The following is a 19132-nucleotide window of genomic DNA, read 5'->3' on the forward strand; positions in this document are numbered from 1 at the left end:
TGGTCACTGCCCGAGGGCCCATGGGTCAGTAGGGGCCCCCATGAAATTCCCCTGATACCTTTTACATGCTTTTTTGGGTGTGCTTTGAGTGTGGGCAAGGACACAGGGGCCCCATAATTCCCTATTGGCCGGGGGCCCCATGACTTGTCAGTCCGCCACTGCTTACAACTGGTTTAGAACTCTGGCTCATGGGTTTAGCATGTGTAGGGACAGGTTCTGTGTCTGGCAGGGACAGCCCTTAAAGATAGGGAAAGGTTCCTAAGGGTCTACATGTACCTGGCTTCAGGAAGCCTCCTCTTTGGGTGTGGACTGGCCAGGTCGCTTTCTTCTCCTCATTGCAGATGCTGTGGGCATCTTTCAGGTTTACAGACCACTGTTACAGTCTGTGAGTGGCTCCAGACGGTCTTGCTTTCCTGCCACACCTAGTTAAGTTGTGTTGGACCTTTGTACAATATATTGCCTAACTTGGATTCTGTGTGTTTTCTGCCCACCACACATCGCTGGACCTTGCTCACACATTTTTTTTGGAAAGTAAGTGGGTGGAGTGGGCATGGTTCAGCACTTAAGGCCCCAAAGAAGGTAGGTTGATTGCCTGGTTTATGTTGCTTGATGGTGGAGATTAGCTAGTGTTGCCGTTGTAGCATTTTTCCATTTGGAAAAGACAACAGTGTTGACCCAGTGGTGCATCTCCTCTCATCTCTCAAGTTGGTAAATACCAACACCAAAAATATTTTTACCCATCCGCAAGATATACAGTTGTGTTCAAAATAATAGCAGTCAGACATCACTAACCTGATCAATCACTGTTTTTGGTAGAAATAATATTTCTACATGGCAAATAATTTACTAGCAGGTGTAGTAGAGTAATAGAAATCCAACAGACCCAACAGTCATGACATGCATGCTGCTGATTCTGTGTAATTGAATCAATAATTGAAAGGGGCATGTTCAAAATAATAGCAGTGTGGAGTTCTATTAGTGAGGTCATTCATTCTTTGAAAAACAGGTGGCAATTATTGCCCTTATTTAAGGAAGGAAGGCAGCAAATGTTGTACATGCTGGTTACAGTGCATTTCTCTCTGAAATTCTGAGGAAAATGGGTCGTTCCAGACACTGTTCAGAAGAACAGCGTACCTTGATTAAAAAGTTGATTGGAGAGGGGAAAACATATAAAGAAGTGCACAAAATGATAGGCTGCTCAGCTAAAATGATCGCAAATGCTTTAAAATGGCAACCAAAACCTGAAAGATGTGGAAGAAAATGAAAAACTACCATTCGAATGGATAGAAGAATAGCCAAAATGGCAAGGACTCAGCCAACAATCAGCTCCAGGAAGATGAAAGAAGGTGTAAAGTTACCTGTGAGTACTGTTACAATTAGAAGACACCTATGTGAAGCCAAGCTATCTGCAAGAAGCCCCCGCAAAGTCCCACTGTTGAAAAAAAGACGTGCTGAAGAGGTTACAATTTGCCAAAGAGCACACTGACTGGCCTAAAGAGAAATGGCGCAACATTTTGTGGACTGATGAAAGTAAGATTGTTCTTTTTGGGTCTAGTGGCCGGAGACAGTTTCTCAGATGACCCCCAAACACTGAATTCAAGCCACAGTACACTGTGAAGACAGTGAAGCATGGTTGCGCAAGCATCATGATATGGGGATGTTTCTCATACTACGGTGTTGGGCCTATTTATCGCATACCAGGGATCATGGATCAGTTTGAATACATCAGAATACTTGAAGAGGTCATGCTGCCTTATGCTGAAGAGGAAATGCCCTTGAAATGGGTGTTCCAACAAGACAACGACCCCAAACACACCAGTAAACGTGCAACATCTTGGTTCCAGACCAACAAGATTGACGTTATGGAGTGGCCAGCCCAATCCCCGGATCTTAATCCAATAGACAACTTGTGGGGTGACATCAAAAATGCAGTTTCTGAGGCAAAACCAAGAAATAGAGAAGAACTGTGGAATGTAGTCCAATCATCCTGGGCTGGAATACCTGTTCACAGGTGCCAGAAGTTGGTTGACTCAATGCAACACAGATGTACAGCAGTTCTCAGAAACAGTGCTTATACAACCAAATATTCATTAAGTGATTCAAAGGAAAGCAAAATCTTCAAACATTTTTCGGTTTATATAGTGAATGTTTGAGTTTGTAAAGAAGAATACAAACACTGCTATTTTTTTTAACAGTCTAATATTCACTTTTCTTCAATTTTTTTAGAGGAACAACACAAATGTGATCTATTTTTCTTCATGTTTTCATTTGGAATAGAATGTGTAGTGTTCCCAATGCATTTGTGTGGATGGAAATAAAAGCTATTAGAAGGATTTTGAGCTTTATTCACTTTTTTCAACACACTGCTATTATTTTGAACACAACTGTATATTAAATTTAACAAAAAATCTACATTGGCTGGACTATTCAAAGAAGGGTGGTCTGTATGAGTCAGGGGGTTTTATAAGGTCAAAGGTTTTGGAAAGGAAGTGGGAGAGTGGGCATGGTTCAGCACAGAAGACCTCATAGAAGGTAGGTTGCTTGCGTGGTTCATGTTGCTTGATGGTGGAAGTTAACTAATGTTGCAGTTGTAGCATTTTTCCATTTGGAAAAGACCGTGGTGTTGACCCAGCGGTGCATCTCCTCTCATCTCTCAAGTTGGTAACCACCAACACCAAAAATATTTTTACCCATACACAAGATATATATCAAATTTAATAAAAAATTATACATTGGCTGGATTATTCAAAGAAGGGTGGTCTGTATGAATCAGGGGGTTTTATAAGGAGGTCAAAGGTTTTGGAAAGGAAGTGGGAGAGTGGGAATGGTTCAACATATAAGGCCTTAGAAGAGGTAGGTTGCTTGTGTAGGTCATATCACTTGACGATGGAGGTAAAGGAGTGTCGCATCTCTTGTGTTTTCCATTTGCTTAAGTGGGTTATGGGCATCTGTTGAATTTCCGAGAGCAAGATAAGTGTGTCCAGATAACGAGATGTCCTTCTTGTGGTTCATCTTGACTACAGGTAACAGTGATGTGCAGGTCATTGTGGTGGACTGGTCTCGTACCTGACCCTTCCTACGAAGTTTCTGTAGCAGAGGGCAGAAAGATTTTTTTTGTGACATCAACCACCTCTAAGTGTGTAAAGAAGTCAGCTTATCTGCATAGTTGATCTGAGTTCCTGTACCCCGCAGGAGGTAAGAGATGAGGCTGATATCAGTAGGCAGAGCAGACATCATTGTATCCTGTACCTGGATAAAATCAAACACCTCGGAGACGGCCATTTGATGCTTACGTCTTGCATCAAATGGCCGGCTCTGAGGCATCTGGACCCCTTTGCTGTCCCATATGGGTGACCTGAGGATCATTCTCCTTTGTTGTGCCTTCTGGTCCCCCTGTGGATTATTTTCCAATTGCTGTCCCATGTTGCTGTCCTGAGGAGATTTCTCCCATGCTGTGCCTTCTGGTCCCCCCTGTGGACCATTTCCCCTTTGCTGTTCCATATGGCTAGCTTGAGGATCATTCTACTTTGCTGCGCCTTCTGGTCACCTTGTGGACTGTTTTCCAATTGCTGTCCCATGTTGCCATCCTGAGGAGATTTCTCCCATGCTGTGCCTTCTGGTCCCCCTGTGGACCATTTCTTCTTTGCTGTTCTATATGGCTGGCGTGAGGATCATTCTACTTTGCTGTGCCTTCTGGCCACCTTGTGGACTATTTTCCAATTGCTGTCCCATGTTGCCATCCTGAGGATTACTCTCTCTTGCTCTGCCTTTTGGTTAACCTGTGGACCATTTCCCCTTTGTAGTCCCATATGGCAGTCCTGAGGATTGTTCCAGTACACTCAAGTTCCCCAATGAATGCCTTCATGTCGGGTTCCTTGTGTTTCCCCTTTGCTGTCCCATAGAGTAGTCCTGAGGATTGTTCTCCTTAGTTGTGCCCTCTGGTCCCCCTGTGAAGTATTTTCCAATTGCTGTCCCATATGGCTGGTCTGAGGATCGTTCTACTTTACTGTGCCTTCTAGTCATCTTATAGACTATTTTCCCCATTGTTGTCCCAGATTACCATCCTGAGGAACCTTGTCCCTTGCTGTGCCCTCTGGTTGCCCTGTTGCTGTGCCTTACTGTCATTCCGTAGACTCTTTATCAGTACTATGATACAATGTTACCCCGTGGACTATTCCTCTGTGTTGTGTCTTACTGCCACCCTTGCGGTACACTCAAGTTCCCCAATGAACACCTTCATGTTGGGTTCCTTGTGTTTCCCCTTTGCTGTTCCATATGACTGGCTTGAGGATCATTCTACTTTGCTGTGCTTTCTGATCGTCTTGTGGACTATTTTCCAATTGCTGTCCCATGTTGCCATCCTGAGGATTACTCTCTTACTTTGCCTTTTGGTGCCCCTGTGTTCCATTTCCCCTTTGTAGTCCCATATGGCATTCCTGAGGATTGTTCCAGTTCCCCAATGAATGCCTCCATGTCAGGTTCCTTGTGTTTCCCCTTTGCTGTCCCATAGAGTAGTCCTGAGGATTGTTCTCCTTAGTTGTGCCCTCTGGTCCCCCTGTGAAGTATTTTCCAATTGCTGTCCCATATGGCTGGTCTGAGGATCGTTCTACTTTGCTGTGCCTTCTAGTCATCTTGTGGACTAATTTCCCCATTGTTGTCCCAGATTACCATCCTGAGGATCCTTGTACCTTGTTGTGCTCTCTGGTTTCCTTGTGAAGTCTTTCCCTGTTGCTGTGCCCTACTGCCATTCCGTAGACTCTTTATCAGTACTATTATACATTGTTACCCCGTGGACTATTCCTCTGTGTTGTGTCTTACTGCCACCCTTGCGGTACACTCAAGTTCCCCAATGAACACCTTCATGTTGGGTTCCTTGTGTTTCCCCTTTGCTGTCCCATATGGCAGTCCTGAGGATTGTTCTGTTTTGTTGTGCCTTCTGGTCCCCCTGTGGAGTATTTCCCAATTGTTGTCCCATATGGCTGTCCTGAGGATCGTTCTACTTTGCTGTGCCTTCTGGTTGCCTTGTGGACTATTTTCCCCATTGTTGTCCTAGATTACCATCCTGAGGATCCTTGTCCCTTGCTGTGCCCTCTGGTTGCCCTGTGAACTGTTTCCCTGTTGCTGTGCCCTACAAAAAAAAATTAGGTAGAAATTGTGTTTTTGTTTAATTCACTAAAGTGTAATTTTCCCCCCCAAAAATTGCTTTTGAAAACACCGCTGTGCAAATACCACGTGACATAAACAATTGCAACAATCGCCATTTCATTTTCTAGGGTCTTTGCTTAAACAAAAAAAAAATAAAATATATATATATATATATATATATATATATATATACATACACATAATCTCCCAGAAGTGAGTTTCCCCCCTCCCCCGGACTGTATACAATGTGTATATATATATATATATATATATATATATATATATACAGCATCTCCCAGAAGTGAGTCCACCCCTCACATTTGTGTCAATATTTGATTCTATCTTTTCATGTGACAACACTGTAGAAATGACACTTTGCTACAATGTGACGTAGTCAGTGTACAGCTTGTATAACATGTAAATTTTGCTGTCCCCTCAAAATAACTCAACACACCGCCATTCATGTCTAAACCGCTGGCAACAAAAGTGAGTCCACCCCTAAGTGACAAGGTCCAAATAGGGCCCAATGAGCCATTTCCCCTCCCTGGTGTCATGTGACTTGTTAGTGGCACAAGGTCTCAGGTGTGAATGGGGAGCAGGTGTGTTACATTGGTGTTCTCGCTCTCACTCTCTCATACTGGTCACTGGAAGTTCAACATGGCACCTCATGGTAAAGAACGCTCTGAGGATCTGAGAAAAGGAATTGTTGCTCTACATAAAGATGGCCTAGGCTATGAGAAGATTGCCAAGACCCTGAAACTGAGCTGCAGCACGGTGGCCAAGACCATCCAGCGGTGTAACAGGACAGGTTCCACTCAGAACAGGCCTTGCCATGGTCCACCAAAGAAGTTGAGTGCACGTGCTCAGCGTCATATCCAGAGGTTGTCTTTGGGAAATAGACGTATGAGTGCTGCCAGCATTGCTGCAGAGGGTGAAGGGGTGGGGGGTCAACCTGTCAGTGCTCAGACCATACGTCGCACACTGCATCAAATTGGTCTGCATGGCTGTCGTCCCAGAAGGAAGCCTCTTCTAAAGATGATGCACAAGAAAGCTCGCAAACAGTTTGCTAAGACAAGCAGACTAAGGACATGGATGACTGGAACCATGTACTGTGGTCTGATGACACCAAGATCAACTGATTTGGTTCAGATGGTGTCAAGCGTGTGTGGCGGCAACCAGGCGAGGAGTACAAAGACAAGTGTGTCTTGCCTACAGTCAAGCATGGTGGTCGGAGTGTCATGGTCTGGGGCTGCATGACTGGTGCCAGCACTGGGGAGCTACAATTCATTGAGGGAACCATGAATGCCAACATGTAATGTGACATACTGAAGCACAGCATGATCCCCTCCCTTCGGAGACTGGGCCGCAGGGCAGTATTCCAACATGATAACAACCCCAAACACACCTCCAAGACCACCACTGCCTTGCTAAAGAAGCAGAGGGTAAAGGTGATGGACTGACCAAGCATGTCTCCAGACCTAAACCCTATTGAGCATCTGTGGGGCATCCTCAAACGGAAGGTGGAGGAGCACAAGGTCTCTAACATCCACCAGCTCCGTGATGTCGTCATGGAGGAGGAGGAGAGGACTCCAGTGGCAACCTGTGAAGCTCTGGTGAACTCCATGCCCAAGAGGGTTAAGGCAGTGCTGGAAAATAATGGTGGCCACACAAAATATTGACACTTTGGGCCCAATTTGGACCTTGTCACTTAGGGGTGGACTCACTTTTGTTGCCAGCGGTTGTCACATGAAAAGATTGAATCAAATATTTACACAAATGTGAGGGGTGGACTCACTTCTGGGAGATGCTGTATATACATTGTATACAGTCTGGGGGAGGGGGACTCACTTCTGGGAGATAATGTGTATGTATATATATATATATATATACACTTGGGGGTGATAAGTAATTTTCTAGCAAAAAATCCTGATTTAAACTTGTAAACCAAACGTGCCTGAAAATGCTTGGTCTTCCAAGTGGATAAATAAAGATATGTAATAAATGTATCTCCAAGAAATAAAAAGCAAACTAAGGTAACATTTTATTGTTTCACATTTTGAAAAACAACATTAAGAACACACACAACCCTTCTTTATATCATTAACAGTCTTTTAAATTTTTAATGAAAGTGTTCCTGAACCCCCAAAAGTACAGTCTGTATATGCAGTAAAGCATGCTGGTTATACTCCCTGTGGGACCTAAGGGGTTAATCATCTGCATTGTGTAATAATGTTGTTTGATCCTGTCTTCTCTGATCCTCCCCTTCTTCCAGTGCCCCCTTCTTATCTCCTGATAAGACATATCGTGTGGAGACACTCTGCAGATGCTCAGTTTGGTGTGTATTGCTAGAGAGTTTTTTTTTTTTCTTGGGAGAGTGTATGTGATCAACACAGGGCCAATCAGTGCTGTCCAGACAGAGGTCAGGGGTTCTGCATTCTCCTAGAGCAAAATGACAACGCCTCCTACAAGCTTTATCCAGTGCTCTGCTGGACACTGATAGAAGTCACAAGACTGCTGTATACTGCTGATGGGAAAAGGGATTTAGCAGTTTATATTTACTAAAATAATTGCGTTCCCATGTTGTGTGTACTGTGAGAGAGTGAAGGCGGGGTCCGGGGAGAGCGGATATAGTGAATGCGGGGTCCGGGGAGAGCGTATATTGTGAATGCGGGGTCCGGGGAGAGCGGATATAGTGAATTTGGGGTACGGGGAGACCGGATATAGTGAATACGGGGTACGGGGAGACCGGATATAGTGAATGCGGGGTCCGGGGAGAGCGGATATAGTGAATGCGGGTCCGGGGAGAGCGGATATAGTGAACGTGGGGTCCGGGGAGAGCGGATATAGTGAACGCGGGGTCCGGGGAGAGCGGATATAGTGAACGCGGGGTCCGGGGAGAGCGGATATAGTGAACGCGGGGTTCGGGGAGAGCGGATATAGTGAACGCGGGGTCCGGGGAGAGCGGATATTGAATGCGGGGTCCGGGGAGAGCGGATATAGTGAACGCGGGGTCCGGGGAGAGCGGATATAGTGAACGCGGGGTCCGGGGAGAGCGGATGTAGTGAACGCGGGGTCTGGGGAGAGCGGATGTAGTGAACGCGGGGTCCGGGGAAAGCGGATGTAGTGAACGCGGGGTCCGTGGGGAGAACAGGTATAGTGAATGCGGGGTCCGGGGAGAGTGGATGTAGTGAACGCGGGGTCCGGGGACAGCGGATATAGTGAATGCGGGGTCCGGGGAGAGCGGATATAGTGAATGCGGGGTACGGGGGGAGTGGATATAGTGACTGCTGGGTCCAGGGAGAGCGGATATAGTGAACGCGGGGTCCGGGGAGAGCGGATATAGTGAACGCGGGGTCCGGGGAGAGCGGATGTAGTAAACGCGGGGTCCGGGGAGAGCGGATATAGGGAATGCGGGGTCCGGGGAGAGTGCATATAGTGACTGCAGGGTTCGGGGAGACCAGATATAGTGAATGCGGGGTTTGGGGAGAGCGAATATAGTGAACGCGTGGTCCGGGGTTTAGTAACACTTTAAGGATTGTAAGCCATCTGCCTTTATATAGGAGTATACATTATATATACCAGCACTACCCTCAAATAGAATGTTTTCACTTTGTGTACCGAGGAATTCTCACGTAGATTAACCTCTTGTCGCCAGGGCCTCTCAGCCCTCTAAGGGGTTCCAGATGCCGGGAGGCAGGCTTTCTGATCATATGACCGCTGCGATTGGCTGCCACATGATCGGAAAGCTTCAGTAGAGATCGGGAGCTTTCCGTTGTGCCGGGAGCGTGCTCTGCTTATCTTTTGGTATGCATATACACGGCCTATCTGCGTTAAGGCCCACACGCCAAGAAGCCGCATATGTGGCCACGGAAGCCGAAAAGGAGTTACATTTAACTCACGGTTGGGTCTCGAGTGCCGGATTAACCTTTTTGGAAGCAGTTGAAATCTTGGGACCCCCATGCCAGTTTTTGGAGGTTTCTCATGCACACGCTCTAGTGGGATAGCATTGAGCTAAGTAGTGTGCGTGTTGCCCGCTGGATGGAGATGACCATCGCTACTCTGCTCTACCCTGACGTAGGCTGCACCAACGTTTTTTACAAACCGACCATGGAAAGATGAGACAAACCGTAATGTGAACCTGATTGCTCTGGTCTGACTAAATCTTCATGGGGTACATTAAATGAATACAGTCATTACTCTATAGAGTCTTCCATGTAAAGTTTTTTTCTTTTCTTTGAATTGATTCCTTTTTTTTTTCATCTTTTGTAGACCATTTAAGAAAGCTTCATTGTCATTTTCTTACATGATATTTTGATCCGTCGTCGCGGGGCCCTTAAACAACGTGGGTGGGACCCATAGGCTAGTGCCTTCTCTGCCTATTTGGTAATCCGGCACTGGAGGTCTCTGATGGATATCATTTGGGGGTGTCTTGCACAGATCCATGTTCTCCTCCTCGTTAGGGTATGGAGTCCGTCATCAGCTCCCGAGGATTGCCTGCGTACGGCGTGGCCTTCCTTTGGTAGGCACCTCCAGAGGTCAGTGCATCAAGAAGATAGTCCATATTCACTCTTTGCTCCGAAAACAAAATCTGAGTCATCAGCTGCATACGGTGTGGCCTTCCTTTGGTAGGATCCTCCGGAGGTCAGAGCATCAAGAAGATAGTCCATATTCACTCTTTGCTCCGAAAACAAAATCTGAGTCATCAGCTGCATACGGTGTGGCCTTCCTTTGGTAGGCTCCTCCAGAGGTCAGAGCATCAAGAAGATAGTTCAATATTCACTCTTTGCTCAGAAAACAGAATACGAGTGTGGCCAAGTATACCAAAGTAGCTCCAGAGATTAGTCATGCTGGAACCCTCAACATTCCAATGTCTATAATGCAAAAGGTTTGGTGCTGCTACCATCAAACTCAAAATAAGGTGTAGGGAATTCTCGCCCATGCCAAGACCACAGCCACACAATCTGTTCAATTGGAAGTTTAATTTGAGAAAGGTCGGCAACCATGTGGTCAAAGCTCTAAGATCTACCACAAAGATAATGTTGATGCGTTTCAGCTTTTACAGGCTCTAGTCATTCACCGTAAGGGTTGAAACGCATCAACTTTCTCTTTGTGGTGGATCTTTACTCCTAATGGATATGTAGTAAAGAAGATTTTAGAGTTCTGGCCAAGTCTACCAAGGAGTGTGGCCAACTCTACCAAAGTAACTCCAGCGATTAGTCATGCTGTATCAGTCCATATCTTCCGAAGGTAACCCTCAACATTCCAATGTCTATAATGCAAAAGGTTTGGTGCTGCTACCCTCAAACTCAAAAGAAGATGTAGGGAATTCCCACCCGTGGAATTCTAAGGTCTAAGATATACCACAAAGACAAACTGATGCATTTCAGCCCTTACAGGCTCTAGTCAGTCACCGTAAGGGCCGAAACGCGTCAGTTTCTCTTTGTGGTGCACAGCACGGCCATCCAAAGCAGTGTGATTACAGTGAAGCACACAGACCCCGCCCCCTAGTAAAACACTCCCAGCACACAGTTAACCCTTTGATCACCCCTCATGTTAACGCCTTCCTGCCCTGTTCCATTAGCATAGTGTCTGTGCTTTTTATTAGCACTGATCACTGTATTGGTGTCACTGGGGATGTCAGTGACACCAAGTCAGCTCCCCCCCAGTGTCAGAATGTCCCACAGTCCCGCTCACCGCCATTACTAGTAAAAATTAAAAAAAAATCCCAGTGTATATAAACACTGCCATTTGTAAATGCTATAACCAATTAATTTACATGTATCAAGATTTTTTTGTAGCAAAGACACGGAGTGGAATACATTTTGGCGTAAATTTATGATGAAATTTGATTTTTAAAATTTTTTTTACTGGACATGTAAAAATAAAAACCGAACAGGCGATCAGATACCACCAAAAGAAAGCTCCATTCATGGGGGAAAAAAAAGGCCGCAAATTTAATTTGGGAGCAGTGTTGCACGACCGCGCAATTGTCAGTTAAAGTAACGGAGCGCCATAACGCAAAAAATGGCCCGGTCAGGAAGGGGGGGTAAATCGTCAGGAGGGTGAGGGGTTAAGGGCATATCTATTTACATAACCCACGGGCAGTGGTGTATCTAAGTTTTGTTCTGCCCTAGGCAACACAAAAATCGTCTGCCCCATCCTTTCCCGCGAAGAGAGCCTGACACTGACCTACACGCCGCCACCCCAACCGCGGAGAGAGCAGAACACCAACCAGCAACCCACCTCCCCAAAGTAGAGAGCCTGACACTGACCAACACGCCGCCTCCCCCCCAACCGTGGAGAGAGCATAACACCAACCAGCAACCCACCTCACCAAAGGAGAGAGCCTGACACCGACCAGCACGCCCCCTCCAACTTCAGAGAGAGCAGAACACCAACCAGCAACCCACCTCCCCAAAGGAAAGAGCCTGACACCAACCAGCATGCCCCTCCCAACTGCGGAGAGAGCATAAAACCAACCAGCAACCCATCTCCCCAAAGGAGAGAGCCTGACACCGACCAGCACGCCCCCCTCCAACTTCAGAGAGAGCAGAACACCAACCAGCAACCCACCTCCCCAAAGGAAAGAGCCTGACACCAACCAGCATGCCCCTCCCAACTGCGGAGAGAGCATAAAACCAACCAGCAACCCATCTCCCCAAAGGAGAGAGCCTGACACCAACCAGCATGCCCCCCCCCCCCAACCGTGGAGAGAGCATAACACCAACTAGCAACCCACCTCCCCAAAGGAGAGAGCCTGACACTGACCAACACGCCGCCCCCCCCCCCCAACCGTGGAGAGAGCATAACACCAACCAGCAACCCACCTCACCAAAGGAGAGAGCCTGACACCAACCAGCATGCCCCTCCCAACTGCGGAGAGAGCATAAAACCAACCAGCAACCCATCTCCCCAAAGGAGAGAGCCTGACACCAACCAGCATGCCCCCCCCCCCCCAACCGCGGAGAGAGCATAACACCAACTAGCAACCCACCTCCCCAAAGGAGAGAGCCTGACACCGACCTACACGCCGCCCCCCCAACCGCGGAGAGAGCAGAACACCAACCAGCAACCCACCTCCCCAAAGGAGAGAGCCTGACACTGACCAACACGCCGACCCCCCCCCCCCCCCCCAACCGTGGAGAGAGCATAACACCAACCAGCAACCCACCTCACCAAAGGAGAGAGCCTGACACCAACCAGCATGCCCCCCCCCAACCGCGGAGAGAGCATAACACCAACTAGCAACCCACCTCCCCAAAGGAGAGAGCCTGACACTGACCAACACGCCGCCCCCCCCCCCCCCCCAACCGTGGAGAGAGCATAACACCAACCAGCAACCCACCTCCCCAAAGGAGGGAGCCTGACACCAACCAGCATGCCCCTCCCAACCGCAGAGAGAGCATAACACCAACTAGCAACCCATCTCCCCAAAGGAGAGAGCCTGACACCAACCAGCATGCTCCCCCCAACCGCAGAGAGAGCATAACACCAACTAGCAACCCACCTCCCCAAAGGAGAGAGCCTGACACTGACCAACACGCCGCCCCCCCCCCCCCAACCGTGGAGAGAGCATAACACCAACCAGCAACCCACCTCACCAAAGGAGAGAGCCTGACACCGACCAGCACGCCCCCCTCCAACTGCAGAGAGAGAGCAGAACACCAACCAGCAACCCACCTCCCCAAAGGAGAGAGCCTGACACCAACCAGCATGCCCCTCCCAACTGCGGAGAGAGCATAAAACCAACCAGCAACCCATCTCCCCAAAGGAGAGAGCCTGACACCAACCAGCATGCCCCCCCCAACCGCAGAGAGAGCATAACACCAACTAGCAACCCACCTCCCCAAAGGAGAGAGCCTGACACTGATCAACATGCCCCCCCCCCACTGTGGAGAGAGCATAACACTGACCAACAACCCCCAGAAGGAGAGGGCCCGAAGCTGACCAACACTTCCCCCACCCAACCGCGGAGAGAGCATAACACCAACCAGCGACCCACCTCCCCAAAGGAGAGAGCCTGACACCAACCAACACAAAGAAACTCCCAGACACTCACCTTCACAGCTCAGGCCATCCCCAGGAACAAGAGCCGGGCTCTGCATACACCGTCAAGCAGCCTGCAGGCTCTCTTGGATCCCACCTGGTCCCCATGTGGCGTGTGCTCCTTCTTCCGAGGGGCCCCCCTAAAAAATGGCGCCCTGAGCAAATGCCTTGTGGTCAATACGCCCCGGCCTACGGGTCCTCTTATATTAGGGTAAAAAAATACAAAACATGGCCGCAGCAATAATGATTGTATGGAGAGAAATGATGGGGGGGGAGGGGCATGCCCTAGGGCTAGATATGAAAAAAACCCCTTTGTCATGTGGACTCCCAGTGTCCTTTCTCCTTGAAACGTTTCCCGCATTCTGAACACAAGCAAAGGGTGTTAGCGCGTGTGAATTTTCTGGTGCCGTATCAGTTTTTTCCTGTAAATAAAGCCTTTCCCGCACTCTGAACATGCATAAGGACGCTCCCCCGTGTGAATCCTCTGGTGTTTAAGAAGGTTTCCTTTGTCGGTGAAAGATTTCCCGCACTCTGAACATGGATACGGGCGCTCGCCTGTGTGAATTCTTTGGTGTCGAAGAAGGCTTACTTTATGACTGAAACATTTCCCGCACACCGAACACGAGAAAGGACGCTCGCCTGTGTGAATTCTCTGGTGTGAAAGAAGGTTTCCTTTCTGGACAAAACCTTTCCCGCACTCGGAACAGGAGTAAGGGCGATCGGTTGAGTGTATTCGCTGGTGTTTAAGAAGGTTTTCTTTGTGGATGAAGCCTTTCCCACACTCGGGACATAAATAGGGACGCTCGCATGAATGACTTCCCTGATGTTGCAGATCTCCCGTCTGTATGAAACCTTTCCCACACTCTGTATATGAAAAAAGACACCCACAAGTATGACTTTTCTGGTGCTTAACGAGCGATCTTTTCTCAGTGAAACCTTTCCCGCACTCTGGACATGAAAATGGACGCTCACCCGTGTGAATTTTCTGATGCATAAGAAGGTTTCTTTTCTCAGTCAAACATTTCCCGCACTCCAAACAGGGAAAGGGACGCTCACCCGTGTGACTTCGCTGGTGTATAAGAAGTATTCTCCTCTCAGCGAAACACCTCCCGCACTCTAAACACGAATAGGGTCGCTCACCCGTGTGAATTCTCTGATGTATGACCAGCGTCCTTTTTTCGGTGAAACATTTCCCGCACTCTGAACACGAATAGGGACGTTCCCCTGTGTGAATTCTCTGGTGTTTAATAAGGTCTTCTTTCTGAATGAAACGTTTCCCACACTCGCCGCATGGATAGGGCCTCTCCCCTGTGTGAGATCTCTGGTGTCTTTGAAGCGTTCTTTTTTCGGCAAAGCCTTTTCCGCACTCGGAACATAAAAAGGGACGCTCGCCAGTGTGAATTCTCTGGTGTATAACAAGTTTTTCTTTCTGGACAAAACACTTCCCGCACTCTGAACATTGGAAAAGACCCTCCCCTGTGTGAATTCTCTGGTGTGCTACAAGGTTTCTCTTTTTAGTGAACGATTTCCTGCATACCGAACATGACCATGAGGCCTGTCTCGTGTGAGCTCCTTCACCGTTTGAAGAAGATTCCTTGGGATTGGATGAATCTATTGATTGATTCACACTGTGAGATATTAGATGGATATCTGAAGTCATAGTATGTGATTGATCCAAGGATTCCTCAGGGTTCGAGGGATCCATTGATCTCCCCAACTGGTAGGGTCTGGGATGTATACTTGGAGTCACGGGATTTACACCTGGAAAGTGTTGAGTGATTCCAACTTCTTCTGCATTACGATCTGGGGATAGAAATTGAGGTCCCTCAGAGGTATTCTGGACATAGTGTCCACCTGTTGGGAAAACAATTTTCAGACCAATGTTACATGTACTCTTCATGCCTTACATACATGAGTCATATGTGTTGGTACAAAACTCAACAGATTCACGGAGCTCTGGCATAACAGAGTGCATCAATGACATTATTACTGTGAGGAATGGAGATGGACCTTCCATATGGTGTCCAGTATCTCCTCCTCATTTGTGGGGAACATGACGTTATATTGAGGAATGGAGATGGACCTTTCATATGGTGTCCAGTATCTCCTCCTCATTTGTTGGGAACATGACGTTATATTGAGGAATGGAGATGGACCTTTCATATGGTGTCCTGTATCTCCTCATTTGTTGGGAACATGATGTTATATTGAGGAATGGAGATGGACCTTTCATATGGTGTCCAGTATCTCCTCCTCATTTGTTGGGAACATGACGTTATATTGAGGAATGGAGATGGACCTTTCATATGGTGTCCAGTATCTCCTCCTCATTTGTTGGGAACATGACGTTATATTGAGGAATGGAGATGGACCTTTCATATGGTGTCCAGTATCTCCTCCTCATTTGTTGGGAACATGACGTTATATTGAGGAATGGAGATGGACCTTTCATATGGTGTATAGTATCTCCTCATTTGTTGGGAACATGACGTTATATTGAGGAATGGAGATGGACCTTTCATATGGTGTCCAGTATCTCCTCATTTGTTGGGAACATGACGTTATATTGAGGAATGGAGATGGACCTTTCATATGGTGTCCAGTATCTCCTCCTCATTTGTTGGGAACGTGACGTTATATTGAGGAATGGAGATGGACCTTTCATATGGTGTCCAGTATCTCCTCCTCATTTGTTGGGAACACGACGTTATATTGAGGAATGGAGATGGACCTTTCATATGGTGTCCATTATCTCCTCCTCATTTGTTGGAAACATGACGTTATATTGAGGATTGGAGATGGACCTTTCATATGGTGTCCAGTATCTCCTCATTTGTTGGGAACACGACGTTATATTGAGGAATGGAGATGGACCTTTCATATGGTGTCCATTATCTCCTCCTCATTTGTTGGAAACATGACGTTATATTGAGGAATGGAGATGGACCTTTCATATGGTGTCCATTATCTCCTCCTCATTTGTTGGGAACATGACGTTATATTGAGGAATGGAGATGGACCTTTCATATGGTGTACAGTATCTGCTCCCAAGAACTGTTTCTGCAATTAATGGTTATTACTTACTTGTGTTGATATACAGAGAATATTTCTCTTGTTCATGTTTAGTAATCATCTCCCCCTCCTCCATAGACTGCTGAGCTCCATTCACCAACGTCTCTTCTTCTTCCTCTTTAATCTCAATTTTAATGCCTTTCAGTTCTTCACCCTAAACCCCAAAATGATAAAATATATAATCTGGAAATAAAACTGTAGAAAAGAAATAACACAGAAGAAATTTTTTCTCATAGTTTAAAAATATTTTCAGTCCTGATTACCTGATCATGGTGTGAATACAGAGAACCACCCTCTGTAGATTGCCGACTTCCCATCACGGTCTCTTCTTCTTCCTCTTTAACCTCAACTTTGATATATTTTAGTTCTTCGCCCTAAACCCCAATGATGACAGAATACATGTATACAAAGAAACAAGAGAATACATAGAAGAATTACATTTCAGTATACATTTTTAGGTCTACATGTTCAGCCCCATCTACCTGATGATCGTGAGGAATGGTGTGATTTTCCTGTATGGAATCCCGGGAATACAGAGGACGAGGACATCTCTCTGGTTGGTTCCCATTACTGGATCCATCTGTAGGAAACACACACACTGACTGAATCCATTGTTTCCATGTATTTATCAGATGATGGGGGATCTAGGTGGACCCTCCGTACTGCTCTCTCCTTTACAATAAAGTCTCCTCTTACCCGGTGATGTGAGGGGCGGCTGATTGTCCATCATGACGTCCTTGTAGAGGTCCTTGTGTCCTTCTAAATACTCCCACTCCTCCATGGAGAAATAGACAGTGACACCCTGACACCTTATAGGAACCTGACACACACAATGATACAGTCACCATCCAGACACATCCCTTGTCTGTTACTGGAGAATGTCCCAGAATTCCCGGCACCGCTCACCTCTCCTGTCAGCAGATCAATGATCTTCTGGGTGACTTCTAGAATCTTCTTGGCACTGGTTCCCACTGTTGTCAGGCAGTGAGGTGGAGGCCCTGTGATGGGTGATGTCCTGTGAAGACGGCTGCTGGGTGATAATGGATCGCCAGATAGTTCCTTCACTACTTTATAATCCTGAGTATAGAGAGGAAGTAACAATTATCACCACAGACTTCCCAGAATCCTCCTCACCTCTCCGGTCAGATCTGTGTTTCATTAATAGAGATGAGTGATGTCATGTGACCTCCCAGAATCCTCCTCACCTCTCCGTTCAGGTCTGTGTTTTATTAACAGAGATGAGTGACGTCATGTGACCTCCCAGAATCCTCCTCACCTCTCCGGTCAGGTCTGTGTTTTATTAATAGAGATGAGTGACGTCATGTGACCTCCCAGAATCCTCCTCACCTCTCCGGTCAGCTCTGTGTTTTATTAATAGAGATGAGTGATGTCATGTGACCTCCCAGAATCCTCCTCCGGTTAGGTAAATTTTTTTGAAGAACAACTCCAACTAAAACCTTTTATTTTAGGTTTGAAATCTCCAGAGAAGTGTTAGATATGCTGTCGAGTAGGGTTGCCACCTCATCCCTTTAAAACCAAAAACATATGAATGACACGGGTTCCGAAGCTAATTTATTGCAGAGAAGGCACTAAGTTAGTTTAATGACCACCTTAATCAGCCTCAGAACCTGTGTCACTAGTGTCCGGGTTTAAAGGGATGAGGTGGCCAGCCTACTGTTGAGGGTGCACAGAGGAGGAATTAGATGTAATGTAAATCCCATCATTGGTGGCAGTGGGAGAACATTAAGATCCATCATTGCTGTCAATGGGATAAAACAGACTTGTCTGGAGAAACTGTTTCGACTAACATAAGTCCTTCCTCAGGACCCGTTTCCATCACATGGTGATAAAGTAACCAACGAATCTTCCATTGTAACAAGAAAGAACTTTGTTGGAGTGTAACAATGTGATCCGAAGGCATTCTCCGACTTACCTCGTATCTTTGTACCTAGATGGGTTTCCAGTTCCGTTACCTCGAGTCCAACTTTTTTAATGTCAAGTTCTGCAACCACCCGATCCTTTCTCCTAAATATATTTGTTCTTGCGAGGTTACTGGGTGCAAATAGCAAATCAGATCGTATTACCTCCTCTGCTGCCAGTTCCAGCAATGTCTTCTTTCGTCTTCCTCCCGTCTTCCTCCCAAGTCAACTCTCACCCAGAACTTCCTTTTTATAGCTCAACATCACTTCCTGTGGGTAGATGACATCACTTCCTGTTTGTAGGTTCCACTGACACCGCTTGTGGAGAATATAAAAATGGCACCCTACATTGTTCTTCCATACCTTGACCGATGCTTCTTGGTGCTTTCTTCAGTTTTGTTGTATATGTTACTCCAGTTGAAAAGACAAAAATTAGTTGATAGGTTTTTTTTTTAAAAAAACATGTGAAACTAATGAATTAAAAAAATAACTTTGGTGGCTCTTTTTTTTTTACAACCCCATTCATCCCTTCACATGAGTTTTATCCCAATCACAGCCATTCCCAACTAGAGTTCCTGGGAACCCTAGGGTTCTTTGAGAGGTTGCTAGGAGCTCCTTGAGATGTGGTTGATTGTCCTCCGATATTCTCTATCACAGCCGTTCTCAATTAGAGTCTCTGGGAACTCTGGGGTTCTTCCAGAGGGTGCTAGGGGTTCCTGGAGATGTGGTTGATTGTCCTCCTCTATTCTCTTTTACAGCCATTATCAACTAGAGTCCCTGGGAACCCTGGGGTTCTTCCAGAGGTTGCTAGGAGTTCCTTGAGATGTGGTATATTGTCCTCCTCAATTCTCTATCACAGCCATTCTAAAATAGAGTCCCTGGGAACCCTAGGGTTCTTCCAGAGGTTGCTAGGAGTTCCTTGAGATGTGGTTTATTGTCCACCTCAATTC

At 46.7% G+C, this 19132-nt stretch overlaps 1 protein-coding gene across 1 annotated transcript; it reads right to left on the minus strand.

Moving 5' to 3' along the window:
• Positions 1–12477: 12477 nt before the first annotated feature.
• Positions 12478–16857, minus strand: LOC149453368 (uncharacterized). Its single transcript, XM_089688442.1, has 4 exons — positions 16746–16857; positions 16527–16637; positions 16276–16417; positions 12478–15045 (listed from the first exon to the last, which is right to left on the minus strand). Exons 2-4 carry the CDS (start codon positions 16578–16580, stop codon positions 13574–13576), a joined length of 1668 nt encoding a protein of 555 aa, XP_089544568.1. The 5' UTR covers positions 16581–16637; positions 16746–16857; the 3' UTR covers positions 12478–13573.
• Between the last annotated feature and the right edge of the window lie 2275 nt (positions 16858–19132).

This window comes from Staurois parvus, unplaced genomic scaffold (assembly GCF_062004578.1).
Source record: "Staurois parvus isolate SC_StPar_1 unplaced genomic scaffold, SC_StPar_1.0 ptg000449l, whole genome shotgun sequence".
Lineage (NCBI taxonomy): Eukaryota > Metazoa > Chordata > Amphibia > Anura > Ranidae > Staurois > Staurois parvus.